Below are 20,348 nucleotides of genomic sequence, written 5' to 3'. Positions count from 1 at the left end.
CCCAGTGCTGCTCTGAAGGGTCCCCCGACCTTCTGGAGTAGCTTTTCAGGAGACAAAGGGGGTGCAGAGGAAAGGAGGTATCATTGCAAATTGCCTCCCTACCCCTTTCTCCAATGCAAGTAGACCTTGCTTCTTCATTTAAAAACATTAAAAGGTAATACACCCAGAAGATCAATAAAACAGTGAGGATGTCCAATTAGGTAGTTTCTGGAGAATTAGGTAGTTTCTGGAGAAGGTTCCATCTTAGGGAAGGTGATTTCTGTTGGATTCTCTGCCCCATCTTGCCACCTCCTGTTCTGGAAGGGCTACAGGGAAGCAGGAGTCAACAAAAAGAAAAATCATCCCCCCTCTTCAATAGGCACATCCCATGAACAGCATTCCAGTAATGAGAACTCCAGATCCAAGCTAAATATCTTAAGAGGGCCTACTTAATATTGGGTTGTGACCATTAGCAAAGGTGGTACATTTGAACTTTGACTGTATTATTTATTTTTTTTTAAAAAAAATATTCATATGATTTTCCTTGATGTAAAAAAACCCTCTGCTCTCATATACCATGCACATTGATCCTAAACACATCCTCTTCCAAGATTTCAAACGAGCTAATTTTTGCTGAGGGTTTTATTATTTTTCTTCTGTCCTCATGAATAATAATATTTAAGTAGAGCTTCCCAATTTATTTCTGGAAACTGCAATATTTAAAATCATAGACTAACTTAGCTTATCGATTCAGAAATTTTCTTATAACCACCAACAGGAAATATGCACTGCCATTACTAGAAGAGCTTTATGGCAATTATTTCAAAGAAAGTCATACTGATTACTTGATTTTAGGAGATCAAACACTTTTGGAGTCTGACTCATTACTGATGTTGCCTTAAATCCCAAGTGATCTGATAAACCAGAAAATCATGCCGGAAATATTTCAGAAGCTAATGTTGTCTGCAGCGGTAATTTAGCATTTGTGATGCTGTCTTACATGTGCAATACAAATGTGGCTGAGGAACTGGAAATAAGTGATTATGGCTAGCTCAAAAAGAGTTTATTTCAGTAATGAAATATATGACTTACTTTTTGTGTTTGCTTGACTACATATATTGCCTGCAAACCTTGCTGAAGCTAACAATTTGAACTATATTTCACTTAAAATTGAAGTACTATGATTTAGGCACAAATCTAAGCACATTTTCTTGGAAGCAAGCACCACTGAAATAATTGTAAATTAGGTAAATCTTTTTAGGACAAGATAAAATAGGAGATACATTTAATCAGTGCTTTTTTCTGGGGGGACGCATACCCCTAAATATTTTGTGAATAAGTTTAGCCTCATTGAGGGGCAGTATTTCAGTATGAATAGGAAAACTAGAGTACCCCTAAACATTTTTTTTTAAGAAAAAGAAAAAAAAGCACTGCATTTAATTATCACACATGGAACATCACTCCCCTCATTACTTTTATGGAAAATAAAAATCTAATTATCTGAAGTTTGCTCCTCCTGCAGGACAGGATATAGATATATGTTTATTTATATGCTCCTTTATACGGTGTTTTATATTTTGACTCGTATCTATCTGTCTGTCTGAACATACTAGGTGAGATTCACCTAACAAGCCTTGTCACCACAAACCCTGTGCAAGGCCTTCTGCTTGCACAACGGGGTTCCCCCTTCTCCTCCCTCCGTGCCCTCCTCACCCCTGAAATTGGCTCAATGGGGTTGGGAGAATTCCCAGAACATCATGCAGGGGGAGGAGAGGGGGAAGAGTTCCATCTGGCAAGCTGCAACACTTGCAACGATGAGATGTTCACCATAACATGACATTGAATTATATTTTTTTTCCACCTACCAATCTAACCAGCAAATCTATCTATCTACAGTGGTACCTCGGGTTAAGTACTTAATTCGTTCCAGAGGTCCGTTCTTAACCTGAAACTGTTCTTAACCTGAAGCACCACTTTAGCTAATGGGGCCTCCTGCTGCTGCCACGCCACCGGAGCACGATTTCTGTTCTCATCCTGAAGCAAAGTTTTTAACCCGAGGTACTATTTCTGGGTTAGCAGAGTCTGTAACCTGAAGCGTATGTAACCTGAAGCGTATGTAACCCGAGGTACCACTCTATCTATCTATCTATCTATCTATCTATCTATCTACTCATATGAAGTTGTGACCCCGATATTACAAGAGACAAGAAATATGAGATGGTTTATTCGTATTGTGTCCCTTTGCAGACATAAAGCTCCTCGATTCCATGGAAGTTTCCATTGGCAGAAAAGGAGGAGGAGAATTTTGATGATTTCCCCTTCTGTCTGCACACACACCCTGCACTCCCAAATCTGTTCAAGAGGTTTGTGGAGATTGTTCAGGAGATGGAAGGAGAATATGTGAATTTGCAAAAGCCACATCCTTACTTTTTGGCATATAGACCGCCTCCCCCATACCAAACAGGAAATCTATGGAAGAAAATTAGTGCAATGTGGTTTTTCTAATTGTGATGATGATTATTATTATTATTAAAAATCACAATAACAACTATCACACTGCACTTTTGAAATATTGTTGAATTTACCTCATAATATGTGCTTTTTGTGTTGTGGGTTAGCAAAGTGAGCAATTGTGTTATGGATAACCATGCTTCTTGCAAGGCATACTGCTTTTACTTGTTCCAATTTACTTGCTCCAATTCATGACTTATTTCTTGTTTCAGTAATGTTCCAGGTGAAACATTTGTTGAAACAAAAGAGTTTTTAAACATAATAATAATCCTGTTATTCTGTGGTTCGTTCAAATAATGTGTTTGCGTTGATCTTGCTGTTTCTTAAAAGGTAGAAAATGTGAACAAATAGTATATACAGGAAATGTTCTTGCATAAGTGATATACAAGAGTCATAGACAATGTCATATGGCTTACTTGATTCCGTTGGTTTTGGTTTCTCTGCAAAAAGAAAAAAAAAGTAACAATCCCTCAATTCCCTTCAAGTTACTAAGGCATATAATTTATTGTTAGTTTAGGGTTAAGAATAATCTGTTTAGAAATGTAGCATTTGCAGAATAATTTAGTTGCTTCATATTGTTTCCTTGCTCACCAACACATAGCAAAAGCTCTTGAGCTCCTTCAATCAGATCTGACTAATTCCTTAACGCAGTGTCAGCCCCAAGAATCATCATTGGACTGAAACGATGACAGTTGAGTATGATGGATTTCTAATGTTACCCAATGGCATTTCTCTTGGATGAAATGAAATACCAAATATTTTTCACCCAATATTTTATTTCTGTTATTGGTGGTTCATTTCACATAACCAATGTTGAAAGGAAAAGGTCACCATTATGGATGGGACAATTATTCGAATCAGAGACGCTAAACAAGGCTAGAGCCCTGCTCTGCTTGAATGCAGATGGTCCCCTTTTGAGGCAAACACAGTCTGCCGCCCACTGAACTTGTCTGGATATAAATTGGGACTTGTGACCTGCTTCAACAAACATTTGCAGCTGAATCGTTCAGAAAATTAATTCTACAAATGAGATCAGTTAAAATAACTAGGGCCAGAAATGTGGACCATGTCACAGGTAAATAGAGTAGTATGGCCACTTCTCCACGAACAAAAATGTGGACAACAGCACCCACAGGTTTGTATAAAATTTGGAAATACTGATTTATATGTATAGGTGCACATTTAGAAATAATTACCAGTACATAATGGTAGTTTCATTAGCAGTTTCATATTGGGGAAGACTGCATAGTATGGCTGCTTAGCCTGCTGTGCCAACTGCTGGTGAGGCTCTTTAATGATCCCTGTGTCCGCTTCTCAGTAGTGGCGCCCACCCTGTGAAACGCCCTCCCCTCAGACATCAAGGAAATAAACAACTATCTGACTTTCAGAAGACATCTGAAGGCAGCCCTGTTTAGGGAAGTTTTTAACGTTTGATGTTTTATCCTGTTTTAATATTCTGTTGGGAGTCACCCAGAGTGGCTGGGGAAACTCAGTCGGATGGGTGGGGTATAAATAAATTATTATTATTATTATTATTATTATTATTATTATTATTATTATTAAGTGGATTTAGAACAGGCACCCATCAAACAGAGGACTGTCTTCTGCGAGGTAGGACACAAGGCCACCACAAAACTGAAGATGACTGAATGGATTTATTCCAGTCACTGCAGAAATATGATTAGTGACACAGAAACTGAATTTCATCAGAAACTTGATCCAGAATTATCTGTCAAGAAAGAATACTAATAGCTAGAGAGACAAAATCAAGATGGTCCACTTTTTGAATGTGATTTTATTTTTAATCGCTATGGCGCTTTCTTTAGATAACATCAGCTTCACTGAGTTTCTCCTTACCTTTCTCTACCACCTTCAACGGCCTATCTTCTTTCTTTTCATGTACTGCTGCAAAACAAAGATAAGGCTTTTGCAACACTTCCAGTCTCCGGAAGAGTGGCTCATGCAAGCTTTCTCAAAGCACTGAAAACGCTGCTGCTTATTTGAAAGCAACTGACATTATCCTGATATTGATCTAATCTACCTTTCTAATAAATGTTATAAAACTGTAGAGTTACCTTTTTTGCCTTCCAATAAATCTGCAGGAAGAATGAAGCCTTGCACAGTTGCAAAATGAATTATGGAAAAGTCAGCTCCCTATCTTACCTTTATAAATGCTGGTATAAAACTCTAATAACATAGGAAGCTGGCTTATGCCGAATGAGACCTCAGGCTCACTGGTTCATGAACGTCTACAATGGTTGGCCATGGTTGTTCAGGGTTTCAATCAGCTTTACCTGGCCATGCTAGGGAGTAAAGCCAGGACCCAGGTGTACTGGTCGAAGGGAGCAAGGCAGCAGTAAATCACAAAGAGTTGGAGTTAACTCTTTGTACTGTGCTGACCTCATCGCCATCTTATCCTTGCTCCTCTACTGCCCATACCCTGCTATCTAGTCTGCTACTGATTCATCTGCTGGAGCATGGATTAAGGTTCCCACATGACACTTTACACCCAGCTCCCAAGATTGTTAAATTGCATGGAGGTCCTTCCACAAACCCATCCTATGTTCAGCTTGGCCATGGACTCAGTCCAAACACTATATATTGTATAAATTTAATTTTCCTGTAAAATGTAAACAGTACTGACCTTTTGGCTTATGAACTTCTGTGGTCACTGTGAAATGAAACAGAAAAAAACATTGTGAACATTTAATGGACCTCTAGGATTTATCCAAAACACTCTTGTTAGGGGCAGCTGTGTAAATGGAGAAAATAAATCAATAAAAAGCAACAGCTTTGAGTTGCTGCAACAAAGGTTTCCCTTCAGTTCTAGCAGAGCTTTCAGTGCAAATCCTTTACTGCTTCAGGAAAGGGTCTGCATCAGTATCCCCTGCTAAAATGAAGGTGGTGGTGGGGAAAACATTCATTTTAGCAGCACCATGGGGATCTGCGTTGTGGAGCAAAAAAGCTTGTGCCATCTCCGCCTTAAGGAAAAGGAATATGCTTTAAGGAAAAGGGCAATACTTGAAGTAGTAGAGCACCTGCATAGCCAGTGGAATGTCTCTGACACCTCCACTTTTTAAAAAGAAGAACTGGTAGCAAGGCTGGGGAAACCCTTTTCCTAATACAGTGGTACCTTGTGTTACAGACGCTTCAGGTTACAGACTCTGCTAACCCAGAAATAGTACCTCGGGTTAAAAACTTTGCTTCAGGATGAGAACAGAAATTGTGTGGTGGCGGCAGCAGGAGGCCCCATTAGCTAAAGTAGTACCGCAGGTTAAGAACAGTTTCAGGTTAAGAACAGACCTCCAGAACAAATTAAGTTCTTAACCCGAGGTACCACTGTACCTGATATCACTGCCAGGCTGAGCAGCAGTGGATTAGATGGACCCATTATCTGCCTCAATATAATGAAGCATGTGATATTACAAGAAGCCATAACATTATACCGTACATATATTTGGGATATATATTTAAATTTTAATCTCTCACCTTTTGGTTTATGAGCTTCATGTGTCACTGAAAAATTAAACAAAGAATTTCAGTGTGTTCAAACTACATATATACAGCTCAGGGGGAAGGGGGATAGCTCAGTGGTAGAAGTACATGCCTTGAAGTCCCAGGCTCAATTCCTATTATCTCCACAAAGGAGAGGGAAAAGATCCCTGTCTGAAACCTTGGAGAATCACTGCTAGTCCTGGTAGACAATACAGAACTAAATTATAGACCATTTGGTTTAACTCGGTATACGGCGGCTTCTTATGTTCCTATGTGCCATGGCTACCTGAAACAAAGCTCTCATACCCAAGATCTCAAGAAAAGATGCTTTGACCAAAGGATCCACCGGTAAATCATCCCATTTCAGACTGGTGTATTAATAGTATTGAGGGCCACAATGTATACATTGTCTGTATGAAATGTACATGCCTGCTGGAAACACTGTGATAGGGGAAACCATTGCAATGAACAACAGGTTATGATATTTGCTTTTTGGTGAGTTTTATAAATATTTTTATTGATTTTTAATTTCAAGTAACAAAAGTAACAAAACATATCCACACTCTTGCTGATTTGTTTGCTCAAGGAATTTAGATTCTACTTTTTAACATAAAAAGCACAGGGAACCCATGGTGGTTAGAATCTCCTCCAAATTATTTCTAGCCGGGTTCTCCATTTTAATCCACTAGTTAATTGTTGTATGGCATGCTGAATTTTATAGCATTTAATTTAAAATTTTAGCTTAGAGATAAAATAGGAGAGCATTATGTTCTATGATAACTTTTCCCTCATGTCTTACCAGCTGCTTTGACAGGCAGATCCTTCTTTGGGAGCTTGGCTGAAACAGAAACATAAAAGGAGAAATAGTTGGTTATTGTATATCTGGAACAGGTACATTATCAGTATGTTTAAAGAAAGCAAAGATTTGAAAATATGAGCATATTTACCTGTTTCTACTGGCTTTTCTTTTTTGTGTGGTTCTACAAAGTTGGAGGAACAAAGCCGAATAAATTATTTCTATATTTTGAGGTTCACAGTGAATATTAGAACCATTACATAGAATGAGATAGCAGACTGAAGTTGCAGAACTTTCAACTGCATTACTTTAGCACGCAGGCAGAAGGCCATATTTTGAATGTTCCCCCCATATAACCAACTTCTGCATGTAATAAGTTGAGGAATGAATGAGCAGGCTATGCAAAATCTTTTTAATGTACTAGTTTACTAGATGCATGGAGTGGGCAACATTGAGAAATACCTAAATTGAGTTTAATTTTGTACTAGCAGTAGTTTGATTATGTCCTTGATCTAACATGGTAGAATGCACTCAAGCACTTAGTTGGATTCCACTCAGAAGTGGGGAATGTTTTTTTTTTAGCTTGAGGGATGGATAATTGTGGTGGCCATGGCCAGAGACAAACATGGGTGGGGCCTGAGGTAAAATGGGTAGATAAATAGATGTGATGTTTTGGCTCCGGCTCCTGAGTGCTGAGACTCTTTTGGTTCCCCCAATGGTGTTTTTTTTTTTAATGGGCTCGGCCCCCTAAATGTTCAGAGGGCATTCAGCTTTGACCTCTGGCTCTGTACGATGTCAGGACATTGCAGGATGTCATGCAAGCCATGTCAGGATGTCACGCAACACTGTATGCATGACATCAGGACGTCACGTCGGGCCCCCTCAATCATGTTGAGAAGATGGCACCTCTGTTACAGCAGGCTACATTCCAACCATACAAAATTCAAAGGTTTCTACACCCAGCTGTAGAAACATTATCACAGCTCAAGGACACACTCCAGTTAGGTAAAAGGACTTATGGAACAGCACCAGAGAGGGATATGGCCTAGGGAAGGCATGTCCAACTCCCAAGTGACAGTCTACTCACAATATTAAAAAAACAGGCAGTGATCTACCTCCATTGTCACTGGAGGATAGACCAGAGTTGTTGAGCTTCTTTTAGGAAGCCAGAGTTGTTTTTGGAGGAATATCACTAAGGGTTCAAAGATCAACCAAGATCAACCAGGGCATGCTGCAATCGAGCAGTGGATCACAATCGACCTGTTGGACATGCCTGGCCTAGGGAAAGCTCTACGTTCCAGTTGGAGAGGCCTGGAGGGCCTTATGTAACTGTTTCTGTGTTTATTATTTTGAAATTCCTCATGTCATAGCCTTTGATTAAGATCAAACTATGTGAACACTCCTCTATGAGCAGACTCTTATTCATTGGGCTCACATCCCAACCTGCCATCAATGGCCTTTTACCTTCACACTAGGGGAAGGGATAGCAGGAAGGAGTGTGGGCCATGTGTGTACATGAAAACTGGCAAGAGAAGAGAGGATATTTGGGTGTCTGGTGAAGATACGCTTGCATGATCTTGAGGACTTGCTAAGCCAATTAGGGAGTTGTTTGTCCTTCCCCATGAGAGAAGCCTAAGGCTGTCTACTACGTTCAGGGAAGCTATGAACCAATGACTTTTTAGATCACAGCTCAGATCTTAGCCTGTATGCTAGAGTAACTCTGAGCTACCATTCACACACAGCAATAGACTAAGTACTTAGTTCTAAATAGTATACCTTGTTTGCAAACCAACCAAATCTCAACAATCTTAATGTATGTTTGGTAGCAGACATGCCCTTTAAATAACCTCTATTGTCAAAAACGCTGACATGTCATTTTAAAATCTCATCAATATAGTTTTGATGTAAATTCATAGTTTGCTGAAATATGCTTCAGGTTTTTTCTCACAGCTAGCTTGCTCCCCCTGCCTGATTCATGCAGTAATCTCATTGTTCAAGTAATGTTTTCAGTGTACTCAATATGATTGCTGAAAAACATGAATCATGGCATTACATCTGCCAGTTTCTTATAACTGCCCCTGACGACACACACATATGCTCCCAGTAAAATTATGATAGGAGTAAAGCTTTAAATGGAGTTTTGGGCAGACCACTATACATACACCTATGTCCATGTTATTAATAATTAGCGGGAACCAGATTATGTTGCTGAAGGTGCTGCAGAAAAATCTACAACACACTCTAGGCACTGAGGTTCCATGATGTCCAAACATGGTTTCTTGGAAACAGAAGCATTGGGATTTAGTGGACTCCACAGAAGGACCTCTGTTAGGCCTCTGCTACTGCCACGAGCCTGCACTGCAGTAGCCAAGGCCATGAGGAACTTTGGGAAACTTTGTCGTACGTGTTTCTGTACTGCAGTAGCCAATATGGTACCCACAAGTTGTTACTCAACTCCACCTCCCATCAACCCTACCCAGCATGGCCAATGGTAAATAAGTGGGAAGTGGATTAAGGCATTTCTTTGAAATCCTATTCCCTCTTCTTTATAAGCCACTTTAGGCCACAAAATATGGGTATTTAAATTTTTTACAGTTCAGAGTTTATTTTATGTTTTGCAGTTTCTTTTAAATCCTGTATCACTCATAAATTAGATAATCCAAATCTGCAGCTTTGAGTGCCACAACTCTACAAAATTCATCTTTCAGTTTAGACATTTAATTCTTTCAAATTTTCACATTCAAATATCCTCACACATAACTTCATCGTTTCAACACTGAGGAATGAGAGCTTAGGCTGTAATCCAACCCCTTGGCTGGCAGCAGCAGGGCTTGATGGAACAGCATCACCCTTGGTGAAGAGGGTCATATTGGACATGTTGCCAGATTAGACATCATGTGGCAGCAGCAAGGCTGGCTCAGAATCCAGCAGATCCTATACTGGCCCAACCCCAACTCCTCCCTTCTTTGTTTTAGGGGATTTCATAGGCTATGGGCAGTGGTGATACCACCAGAGGTAGCTTCTGCCTGAGCACTGCTTGGGCAGGCAAACTGGTGTACTTTTGTTGGTGGGGATTTACCACCAGCAGAGGCTGATGAAGCCAGGCAAGCCCCACCCCAGGCAGCACAGTTAGCTATTTTATTTTTATTCTTGCATTCCGGCAAATCATCTATCTTAAAGCAGCATGGTCCTAGAAAAAATTCACAAATTCTGGCTTATTTTTTTAGTAGGCAAAATATTAAAAAACAGAGATTGGTTCGCATAGCCTCTGCAAGCCTACCTGCTATTGACTTCTTGGCAACTGGGGGGGGGAGGGAAAAGGGAAAATGTTTATTTTTCTTGTATGTACCACAGTGGAGTTTTGTACAGTAAATAGTAATTGCTTTATAATGTAGATATAATTCTGCTGTAGGATGCCTTCATTCAGCTGAGAAACACATATAGAATTCCCCTGAACATGCTTTAAGTGTTGATTTTATATTTCCAAAGGAAACATATACTTCAGAATGCAAGGTCTTCTTTAAAACAAAGGAATCATATGCTGTCAAGGAAGAGTAGTATTTGGACCCACAGGAGCCTGCAGTTGTTTCATGCTATGCTATCAAGGGAACAAACTATTAACGATTACTTGCAGTACATTTGTCAACTGCTATGAAGGCTATCCTGGTCAGTAAGTGGTGTGCTAATGAAGTCCCTTCTGACACACAGTGGTTAGATAAAGTCTGGGATATATCCTATAATGTGGAATTGACCCATCAAAGGTTAGTAAGCTTAGACAGGTGTTTATGGCTCGCTTCTCACACATGGATAGGATTGGACTGCGGTTTGCTGTTCCCATTTATGATAGGGGAGGATTAAAGCAGAAATGCACTCACAGTACACATCATTGTGTGCACCATGACATGTGAATGCTGTCAACAAGAAGCTCTCCATATAGTCTTCGCTTTGCGCTTATTGATCACTGGCCGCTTTATAATAATTTTTGTTGCCATTAGGCTGACTGCACCCTTTTCAATTTCTGTATTAAAAGTTTTATAACTGCTGTTGAATCCATCTGTTTGGTAATTAATTAATAACACAAGACTCTTTAAAACTTACTGCTAATGTCTCATTGGGTTGGGTAACACTGTATCCAGTATTTTGAATGAATCTATCACATTATGTGGATTGTGTGATATATATTGCTTGCAAAAACTATAATAAATCAAGTGTGTAAAAAAACTCAATAACGTTTCTGCCTTCCTTAACACAGCGGGAGGAAAATAACATTGTTCTGATGTATTTCATTTTGGATTAAAAATGGTTAATTTGAGGACAGATAAGTACATCTCCCTCGAGGGGGGTATCTCAAAAATGATACCTCATTTGAAGCTCCACCCAATTCAGTCTTCTTCATTTAAAAAAATGTTGTCCTGACAACATGCAGGATGGACAAGAGGGGAGGTCTTCACACAACGCATAAACCAGGCATAGGCAAACTCAGCCCTCTAGATGTTTTGGGACTACAACTCCCATCATCCCTAGCTAACAGGACCAGTGGTCAGGGATGCTGGGAACTGTAGTCCCAAAACAGCTGGAGGGCCGAGTTTGCCTATGCCTGGCATGAACTGTAGGATTCACTTCTGCAAAATATTGTGGTGACTACCAATTTGGATAGCTTTAAAACGGGTTTACACAAATCCATGGAGACCAAGGCTATTGATTGGGACTAGCCATCATTGCTGTATGCTACCTACTGGTATCGGAGGCAGTCTTCTTCTATATATCAATTGCTGAGGAGCACAAGAGGCAAGAGGGTTGTTGTACTGATATCCTGTCTGAAGGCTTGCCATGGGTATCTTGTTGCCCATTGTAAGCCCAGGATACTAGCCTAGATGGGTGCTTCTCTCTGCCCCAACCCTGCCACCAGCCTGCCCCCCCCATTCAGGTAAGGTGCACTGACAGAAGGGTCAAGAGGTCTGCTCCATGGCTCTGCCCCACCACATAGGCTGTTATCATTCAATGGTCAGCAGCCCAAGTTGCTAAGTGCCTCTTTTGAAATAGAAAATACAAGGAAATTGTCAACAGGCATTTTTTCAGTAGCTGGAAAGTCTTGGACTGTTGCCTCTGTAGCTCAGTATGATGTGGTCTAAGTCTGTGGGTGATATTCAACCACGTTTCATTCACAGTTGGCCCACTGAAGTTAATGAACACGACTACATCATGTCTTCTAATTTCATCATGTCTACTCTGAGTAAAGCTTAGTAGAATACCACCCTGTGTGTCTATGAAAAGGAGTGGGGCGGAGGGGAACTTGAGTGTTGGTGTCAGAACTGAATCAGAAGCAGTTCAAACTCCATCCAAACACGGCCCAAGAACTGATGAAGAATATAAACAATATTTAAATAAAAAAGTATAAAGAATTAAGTAGAAATTTTTAATTAAAATGGTATAGAACTCCGGCACAAATGGCGTATATAGTGAAAGGGTTTAGTCCCAAATGCTGGCGTTATGGTCAGGAAAAAGGACTATATTCACACATGTGGTGGGAATGTAATCTGGTTAAGGAATATTGGCAAAAGATTATAAAGTTAATTTCTGGATTATTTCAAATAAACATAGAAGTTAATAGGGATTTATTATTTTTGGGAATACTGGGAAATAACAAAGTAAAAAGTAATAAACAAGAGTTGTACAAAATTATAATTTTGGCTGGAATGGCAGTTATTGCTTTGGGATGGAAAGAAAAGGCCAAATGGAATATGGAAATATGGAATGATTATGTTTTTGAATATGTACAATCAGAAATATTCGCACAGATAGTGGCAGAGGATAGATGGGAAAATAAATGCCAAAGACTCACAAATAAATTGGCATTTTACAGGAACTGGATAGAAAGAGGGGAAGCCAACCCTAACATACAAGCTTGAATGAGCAGACTGTGTACATGGATAAAGATATGAAGAAGGAAGGCCTGACCCGGGGGGGGGGGGCTGGAGTGGGGAGGGAGGGGAAAAAAAGGGGGGGAGTAAACCGGATGGTATTTTGAATTGATTTTGTTATATAAGCCTTTTTTCTGAAACCATATATACTAATGTTATGTAGTTATGCATTGTAGTATGAATGAATTTTGTTTTGTATTCTTTGTTTTATAGAATACATATAATAATGTTATGTTACTAAGCAAATTTAATAAAACAGTGAAGGGGGGGGAAAGAAGCAGGAAAATAGCTCTGGGCTCTGGAAGGCACCTTTGGGTGGGGCTTCCTCTCTGGGGATGATGAGGAGCAGTGGGATATACTGCAAGTCATACAGTGAGTAGACTTGGGTGCAATACGTCTATTATAGAAACATTGTAAGTCTCTGGCGAATTCTTCCTGCAAAGGAAACTAGTCCCTGGTAAGCACTGCTACTGGGGCTTCCACACTTATCAGAAAAGTTGTGTGTACATATAACATCAGTGAAGGATTTTCTTTCTTAACATGCAATACTTGTTATGACACGTTAGGAACTACAGACACATGTTCATCGCAATGACACTGCACCATTATTCCTACCCAACACAAGCCAAAAAGAACATTAACTTGCAGAACCCAGCAGATGGTGCTATGATGCAATGAAATGCGCCATAACCAGAGCAGTTGATTGAATACATTGAAAATAAAGCAAGAGAAAACAATTTAATCACTTACCTGGTGCTGCTACTTTTACGGAAGCTGGTTGGGCTGCAGGAGCTTTTGCTGGCTCTTAAAATGAGAACAAATTAAAGCAATTACTACAAAGCATTCCACAGCAAAAACACAGGGACATGGGGAAATTTCAGATGAAAAAGATTGCCCTTAGCATCTCTTGCATAGGAGAGCAGAGAAAGAAGATTATTAAAAACAAAGTGCCTATCTGCATTCTACTCAATCAAAGGCATGGAAAAAGTAATGAGCAAAAACGGTTATTTGGAACCACTTGATAATTGCTTTCATTAACAAATATGGTTTTACTATTGTATCACTCTGTGCTGCATCTTAGTACAGTAGTAGTTTTCTTAGCCACATGCAACATTTGCATATATGGCAGAAATAGTTATGGGGAAATGCTCCCCCCCTCGAAGGAAAGCGCAACCTTCTGAAAACACACAGCATTAAGAGTTTCCAGGATTATTGAGGATTCAGGAAAAAAAATACTACTACAGTCTGTTTCCTCAATCTCTAGCCTAGATTAGAGTCACCTGTGCTGTGCTAGTGTCAGAAACACATAGGTCTGTGAGGGTAATGTCACTGCAGCATGAAACAGAAGATGTTTCAGTTGCCCTTGTTTTAGTCACAGTTCTCTTTCCCCCTTTTCTTCCGCTGGAATACACGTCTTAAACAATAGGTTAAATAAAAAGAATCCCTTTCACCAGTCCCAGCCCTACCCTTATGCTGAGGGAGGCAGCTACCTTGGGCAGCTGATTTTGGGTGTCATGAAAGAGAAGCAAATTCTTTATTTTATATTATTTTAATTGCCTGGGAGGTGGAGAGACAATTGCGGGATTTTCTGTCTCTGGTGCCAAAATAACTTGACTGGCCTTGTATACTATGCATCCTCATGGCATGGAGTGGGAGCACCATTGGGTACTCTGCCTCAGGCAGCAGAATGCCTTGGGCCAGCTTGGCCGTCCATTTTGTGAGGATGGAGTTAGTGCTAATAGCACAGTTCTATGCATGTTTTCTCAGAAGCGAGCCCCACTCTGCTTAACAGGGCTTATTCCCAGGTTGCAATAAGAACTGTTATTATACCTCAATCCGGTATAGGAAACCTTTGAGCCTACACATGTTGTTGAACTACAACTCCCATCATCCTTGACCACAGACCATGCTTACTAGGGCTGATGGGAGTTGTAATTCAGCAATATCTGGAGGTATCTTCACACCATTATATTATACCTGTGTAAATAATGCAGAGAAAGGACTTTAATGAAGAGTCACTTGTTTCCTATGTAAGCCCCACTGAAACGGAGACTGAAGAACAGTTAAGCTTAGGCAAGTGCTTCCTATATGTTTAAGGTCATGGCATACACAGAAAAGCACAGATGCACAAGCTTCCCAGCTTTTCTTTCCAGTTCTTGACCACCAAGAACATGCTCAGCTAAGATCACAGCTGACATTTCATTCCCCATGAAAGCTCTGCTTTTTCGAGATTAAAAAAAATGAGGAAGGGAGGCAATAACTGTCAGTCACAAACAGGAATGCGGAATTGGAAATACAGTGTGAATTGATTTAGAATGGAAGAGGCAGCTGAAGTCTAAACATGTCATTTTAGAATTATAAATGGTGTCACCACCTCCTTATTTGCATCTTCTTGCAATTTCATAGCACTATCCTATGAATGCCTCTTCAGACATATGTCCCATTGAGCACAATGGAACCTGCTGTCAGGTAAGGGAATAAACGAACAAGCTGTTTTTAATTTGAGTACATTGAATCACTATCATTTGGGTACATTGGAACAGGCTGTTTTAAAACTGAGCTATATAAAAAACAGGATGTACAACCATAACTAAAAACAAGACATACTTTTGAGGTCTTTTGTCAAAACAGCTTCTTTCTTATCTGCAAGAATAAAACACACAGAGGAATTAGCAGCGGCATTGTACCAAATGCTATCGCATATATTTACAAGTGATTCGATAACACAAATGCCCAAAGAACACATTTGGAGTCTTCATCCTTCATTTTGCAACACAGCACAACCTCAGGTAGAAAGACAGCCAATAGGATTTATCTGATCATCACAAAAAGAACCATATTTATTGTTTTATTTTTTGCAGGATTCCTATTAAATGCCCTTTCTTTGATCAAAAGCAATAAAACGCCTAGAAATTTCAAGGGGAAACTCAATTATTCTTGGGTGTACGTACATTGCTCTCTGAACTAAAAATATTTCTGGGTTAATCTGCTGCCTCTATTAGCATGTTTTCTAGGAATCACTTCAAAGCATGCTAATTACCACATTGAGATGAAATTAATCATAAAGCAGCTTTCGGCCATGGGGGTCTGCTGAAGCATTCAAGAAACGCTTTATAGTTGCCAGATATGGAAATTTTAAAAGGTGTCACTTGTAGTTGATATGAATCATTTATCACAATAATCTGCCATTACTGGAAGCTATAAAACCTGAATACACAGGCAGCATTATATGCAATACCAGATGTGAGCTACAATTAAATACTCCAAGCTCACTTAAAAATGTTCTGAAATATTGGGATAGTGTGATATATTTTGGATAAAGAATATATTTTAAATACCTCCTTCATAGCTTCATATGTATTTCATTGTTGGCCTATTTTTCATACTTAACACCCTGATGCTCCAAAAGAGTCAAATAAGGAGGTGATGGAATACTGCATGAACACTCAGGAGTATTCTCTCTCTCTTTCTTTTTCTCTATCTCTCTACATATATATATATGAGGTTTACATAAACACAATAAAATACAATGGCATTTAATAAAATTTCCTTTAAAATAGATAAAAATGAGGTTAAAAACAAAATTATGTAGCACAATAAAATTTAGCAGTGTTTTAAAAAATTAAGTCTACATCTCCTTCGAATATCTTAAAGATTATCTTGGACTGTGAGTACTCCTCACTATACATTCATTATATGATCCGTTCCTTATTCAACATGCATTGTATCGGAGAATGAGGATCTTAAGTTTTCAAAACTGACCAGTAGTGAGATACAACTATCTGAGCTGCAACTATGAAAAGAAGTTCAATCGCAAATCAGATATTTATAATTTTGCCAGGATTTTTAGTATGTTGCAAGCATTAGTAAATTACTCATCAGTAAATCTCATTTCTTAATCCTTCACAGGTTTATAAAGTTTTGAAGTAGCTTCCTCTTGCTCCTGTCCAGTGATGTTGCACAAATACTGGAGAACTTAACTGAATTCACATTCTGACATGGAAGTAAAATAACAAGGAAATTATTGCCTGGACAGAGTAGCCACCTTTTGACGAAGGAATCAGCAGGCCACCAGTGCAAGCAGTAAAACTGAAGTCATAGAGGTATATTGTACCTGACTGACAAAAACAGACCAGGATTTCTTAAAATAAGCAGTACTAGTGAACGTAGTGAAACTAATTACTCTAAGAACACTGGCACATTTGAAAATAAAAGTAATGCTTTATGAGGGGATCATAAAAACTAGGAATAGTAGCAATAATGTGAACGTTTTCAAGAAAGGCAAGTCACACATTAATGATAATGGATTAGCAAAATATCAATTGTTTTGGCATGTAGGAGGAGAGAATTATATTTTGTAAGGTAAAGTACAGTTTGTCACTTTGCATCCCCCTACACCCCCCCAAAAAAATTCTTACATCAAACATGATATTATTATGAACTCTAGAGAAGGGCTTGCTAATATTTTGGGGTCTGTGAACCCATTTACCAACTGAATAAACTGCAGTGGGCACCATACACATGCCACAACTCTCTTCTATATCCCCCCAATCCACCTGACACAATTGGACTTGAAAAAAGCATTTTGTTGCCTAAGGAAGGCTTCTTTGAAGCATAAATTCAGCTGAGGGACAGGTGGACGATGGGACCCTGCAGGCTCCAAGGCATGGGAGTGAGGGACAGAATATCAGGACGAGGGATGGAAGTACTATCTACACAGTAGTAATAAAAACAGCTTGACTACTTTTTTCCAGTTGGAGAACAAGTGGTTCTGGAAAAGAAATACTGTACAGGTAAACACTCTGTTTCTTCATTTTAACAAGCAAATATTTTGACAAACATGATCTGTCTATAACCGTGTGTGTGTGAAAATATATATATGAAAACAGAAAAGCTCAGTCTCCTTCTTTCGGCACAAGCCACTCAATTTTACCTCAGGCTTTCTTTCAACATTCCTTTGAAGTAAACTAGCAGCAATACAGTAGCTGCAAATGACATCTAAACAACACACAGGGTGATAAAAACTAAAGCCCCCCCTTTGTGCCTTTCATACAACTATATCCCTAGGTGGTTTATAATAAACTGCTATGCGATACTGCTATTTTTCAGAAAATAGACACTTGGAACATTTTTTTTAAACTGAATCTTGAGTGAGTGTGAATCCCAGGTTTATGCCTTCGCAAAAATGTTTTTGAGAGTGTGCAATTTAGGACAATGACAGACCAGCTTAGGCCATCTAGGACAGGGATGAGAAACCTTTGGCCCTTCAAATGTTGCTGGACTACAAATCACATCATCCCTGACTACAGTGGTGCCCCGCAAGACGAATGCCTCGCAAGACGAAAAACCCGCAAGACGAAAGGGTTTTCCGTTTTTGCGTTGCTTCGCTAGACGAATTTCCCTATGGGCTTGCTTCGCAAGACGAAAAAGTCTTGCGAGTCTTGCCATTTTTTTTCGCTCCCCCCTTTTTCTAAGCCGCTAAGCCGCTAATAGCCCTTTAGCCGCTAAGCCACTAAGCCTTTAATAGCCGCTAAACCGCTAATAGCGCTAATAGCACTAATCCGCTAAGCCACTAATAGGGTTGCTTCGCAAGACGAAAAAACTGCTAGACGAAGAGACTCGCAGAATGGATTATTTTCATCTTGCGAGGCACCACTGTATTGTCAATGCTTGCTAAGGTTGGTGGAAATTGGAGTTCAACCGGATGTGGAAGGCAAAGGGGAGATTTCAAACCTCTTGATCTAAGATTTCATAGAAAGGCAACTGTCCAAGTAACTATGATGCGGCTTAAACTCAACACCATTCCATTCCATTTCAGCTATCACTATAATGTTTCTTTTGTTTAGTAAATAGCCATGGCCATGACTCTCTCTCATTATGCAGACTTGGGCCAAAGTGTTGACAGATAAACTAAATTGTTCAATATGTTTCTAGAAGATGAGCAAAAGCAGGGAAATGTCTTTCTTCTTCCCTCCCCTGGTTGGAAGTTTGTATCAAGGGGTGCATGCAGGAGTCTGGCAGTCCTCGAAATGTGTCTGAAAGACACACAGAAGACTTGCTCACTATATTAAGGCATTGGTGTTCCCCTTGGAAATCTGATGGGGAGCAATATCTGCTGGTGTTCATGCCAAGGACCTTCTGCCATCCAACGTATATTGTAAATAAAATCTTGTATGACAGAACTCGTGTCCTATACAACTTGGGACGTAAGTACCTAAAAGGGCACCCCCCCCCAGTATTGACCATCTCAGGTCCTACAATCAGTAGGTGACGGCCTGTTGATGGTGGTTCAACTGGCTGCTGCCTGGTTGAACTGATGCATGTCAGGACCTTTTTGGTGGTGGTTCCCCATTTGTAGAACGTCTTCCCTGGTAAGGTGCATCAGTCTCTGTCTCTGTCATAAATGTTAAAGAGAAAGTTAAAAACATTTCTGTTTGTGCAGGCATTTGGTAGTTGGAAGAGACATTCCTGACCATATTTTGGGGGGTGGGAACATTCCAGCTGTGAGTGGGACTGATGTCAGTTGTGGGCTTGGCCAGACCTGAAACTGAACAGTGGGCACCCAGCTTTCTCGCTCTCTGTTTCTGTCTCTCTCACTCCTTTTTCTTTCTCTCTTCCCTTGCTCTTGCTTAAAAAAATAAATAACTGTCCTGGCCATTCACACGAAATCAGGCCAAGGGCTGTATTTGCCCCCGGGGCCACAGGTCACCCACTGTGCTGTAGAGGCTCAGGTGCTCTAATGGACTGGGAACATAAGAACATAAGAGGAGCCTGGTGGATCAGGCCTATTGCCCATCTAGTCCAGCATCCTTTACTCACAGTGGCCAATGAGATGCCTGTGGGAAACCCACAAGCATGATCTGAGCACAACAGCACTGCCCCCTTTTGTGCTTTCCAGCAACTGGTATTCAGAAGCCTACTGCCAGAATGCCAGATGCGCTAGAAATAAAGAGGCGCCATACAAGATATTTCACTAGGGAAGGAAGGATCATTTCCCCCTTATATTTCGAATCCATACAGTGCAATCTTACTCATACTTACTGAGAAGTCCCATTTTGTCCAGTAGAACTTACTCCATTGGAAGTGTGCTTAGGATTGTGGCCTTACTGCTATTACTGACTTGCTGCAAAAATAAATTACTAATGAAATGACTGAAGTCTTTCCCACTTTCGGCTCACCGTCTACAAACCGATCAGTGGTTCCACTTACATGGTTATATAAATCTAGCATAACCACTTCCAAGTGCTTCCAAGAAACTAGATAAGCAGAAGGTTTCTAGATACAGTATGTCGGCCACATGTGTGAAATCATTTCCTGCACATTTGACACATTAATGGGGGCTTTTAAACCAATACATCATGCATGGATGGTACTTAACGTTCCATTTGCTGCCCCGAGCAAAGTGTCCAAATGTGTTAAAATAAAAGCAGCAGCAGGTGGCATACGTTGTCTGAAAAATAGCTTAGCATCTGAACATTTTAGTCAATGAGAGACCATTCTTCATATAGACCAGTCTTAAATAGCAGATTTGGCTGACTTTATATATTTGTTGCTGAGCAATGTATTTTATTTCTATCCAGTGATCTAAAAGCTAGATATCTATCTGGCCAAAGCCGAGGATGAACTAAAATTAAATCAAAGCCATT

General features: G+C 39.9%; 1 protein-coding gene across 9 annotated transcripts in view; it reads right to left on the bottom strand.

The window, feature by feature from the left end:
- TRDN (triadin) overlaps nucleotides 1-20,348 on the bottom strand; it is a 203,476-nt gene that overhangs the window by 35,308 nt on the left and 147,820 nt on the right. For 7 of the 9 annotated variants that reach the window (XM_082216111.1, XM_082216106.1, XM_082216112.1 and 4 more), the window contains 9 exons: nucleotides 15,310-15,345; nucleotides 13,453-13,506; nucleotides 10,062-10,082; nucleotides 6,933-6,965; nucleotides 6,785-6,823; nucleotides 5,980-6,006; nucleotides 5,135-5,161; nucleotides 4,348-4,395; nucleotides 2,907-2,930 (listed from right to left, as the gene is read on the bottom strand). In XM_082216111.1, coding sequence (XP_082072237.1) covers nucleotides 2,907-2,930; nucleotides 4,348-4,395; nucleotides 5,135-5,161; nucleotides 5,980-6,006; nucleotides 6,785-6,823; nucleotides 6,933-6,965; nucleotides 10,062-10,082; nucleotides 13,453-13,506; nucleotides 15,310-15,345 — 309 coding nt within the window. The remainder of the gene's footprint in view (nucleotides 1-2,906; nucleotides 2,931-4,347; nucleotides 4,396-5,134; nucleotides 5,162-5,979; nucleotides 6,007-6,784; nucleotides 6,824-6,932; nucleotides 6,966-10,061; nucleotides 10,083-13,452; nucleotides 13,507-15,309; nucleotides 15,346-20,348) is intronic. The other 2 variants (XM_082216108.1, XM_082216107.1) reach the window with 2 other exon arrangements.

Source organism: Podarcis vaucheri, assembly GCF_965113315.1.
Source record: "Podarcis vaucheri genome assembly, chromosome: 3".
Lineage (NCBI taxonomy): Eukaryota > Metazoa > Chordata > Lepidosauria > Squamata > Lacertidae > Podarcis > Podarcis vaucheri.
This window is presented reverse-complemented; position numbering and strand designations above follow the sequence as displayed.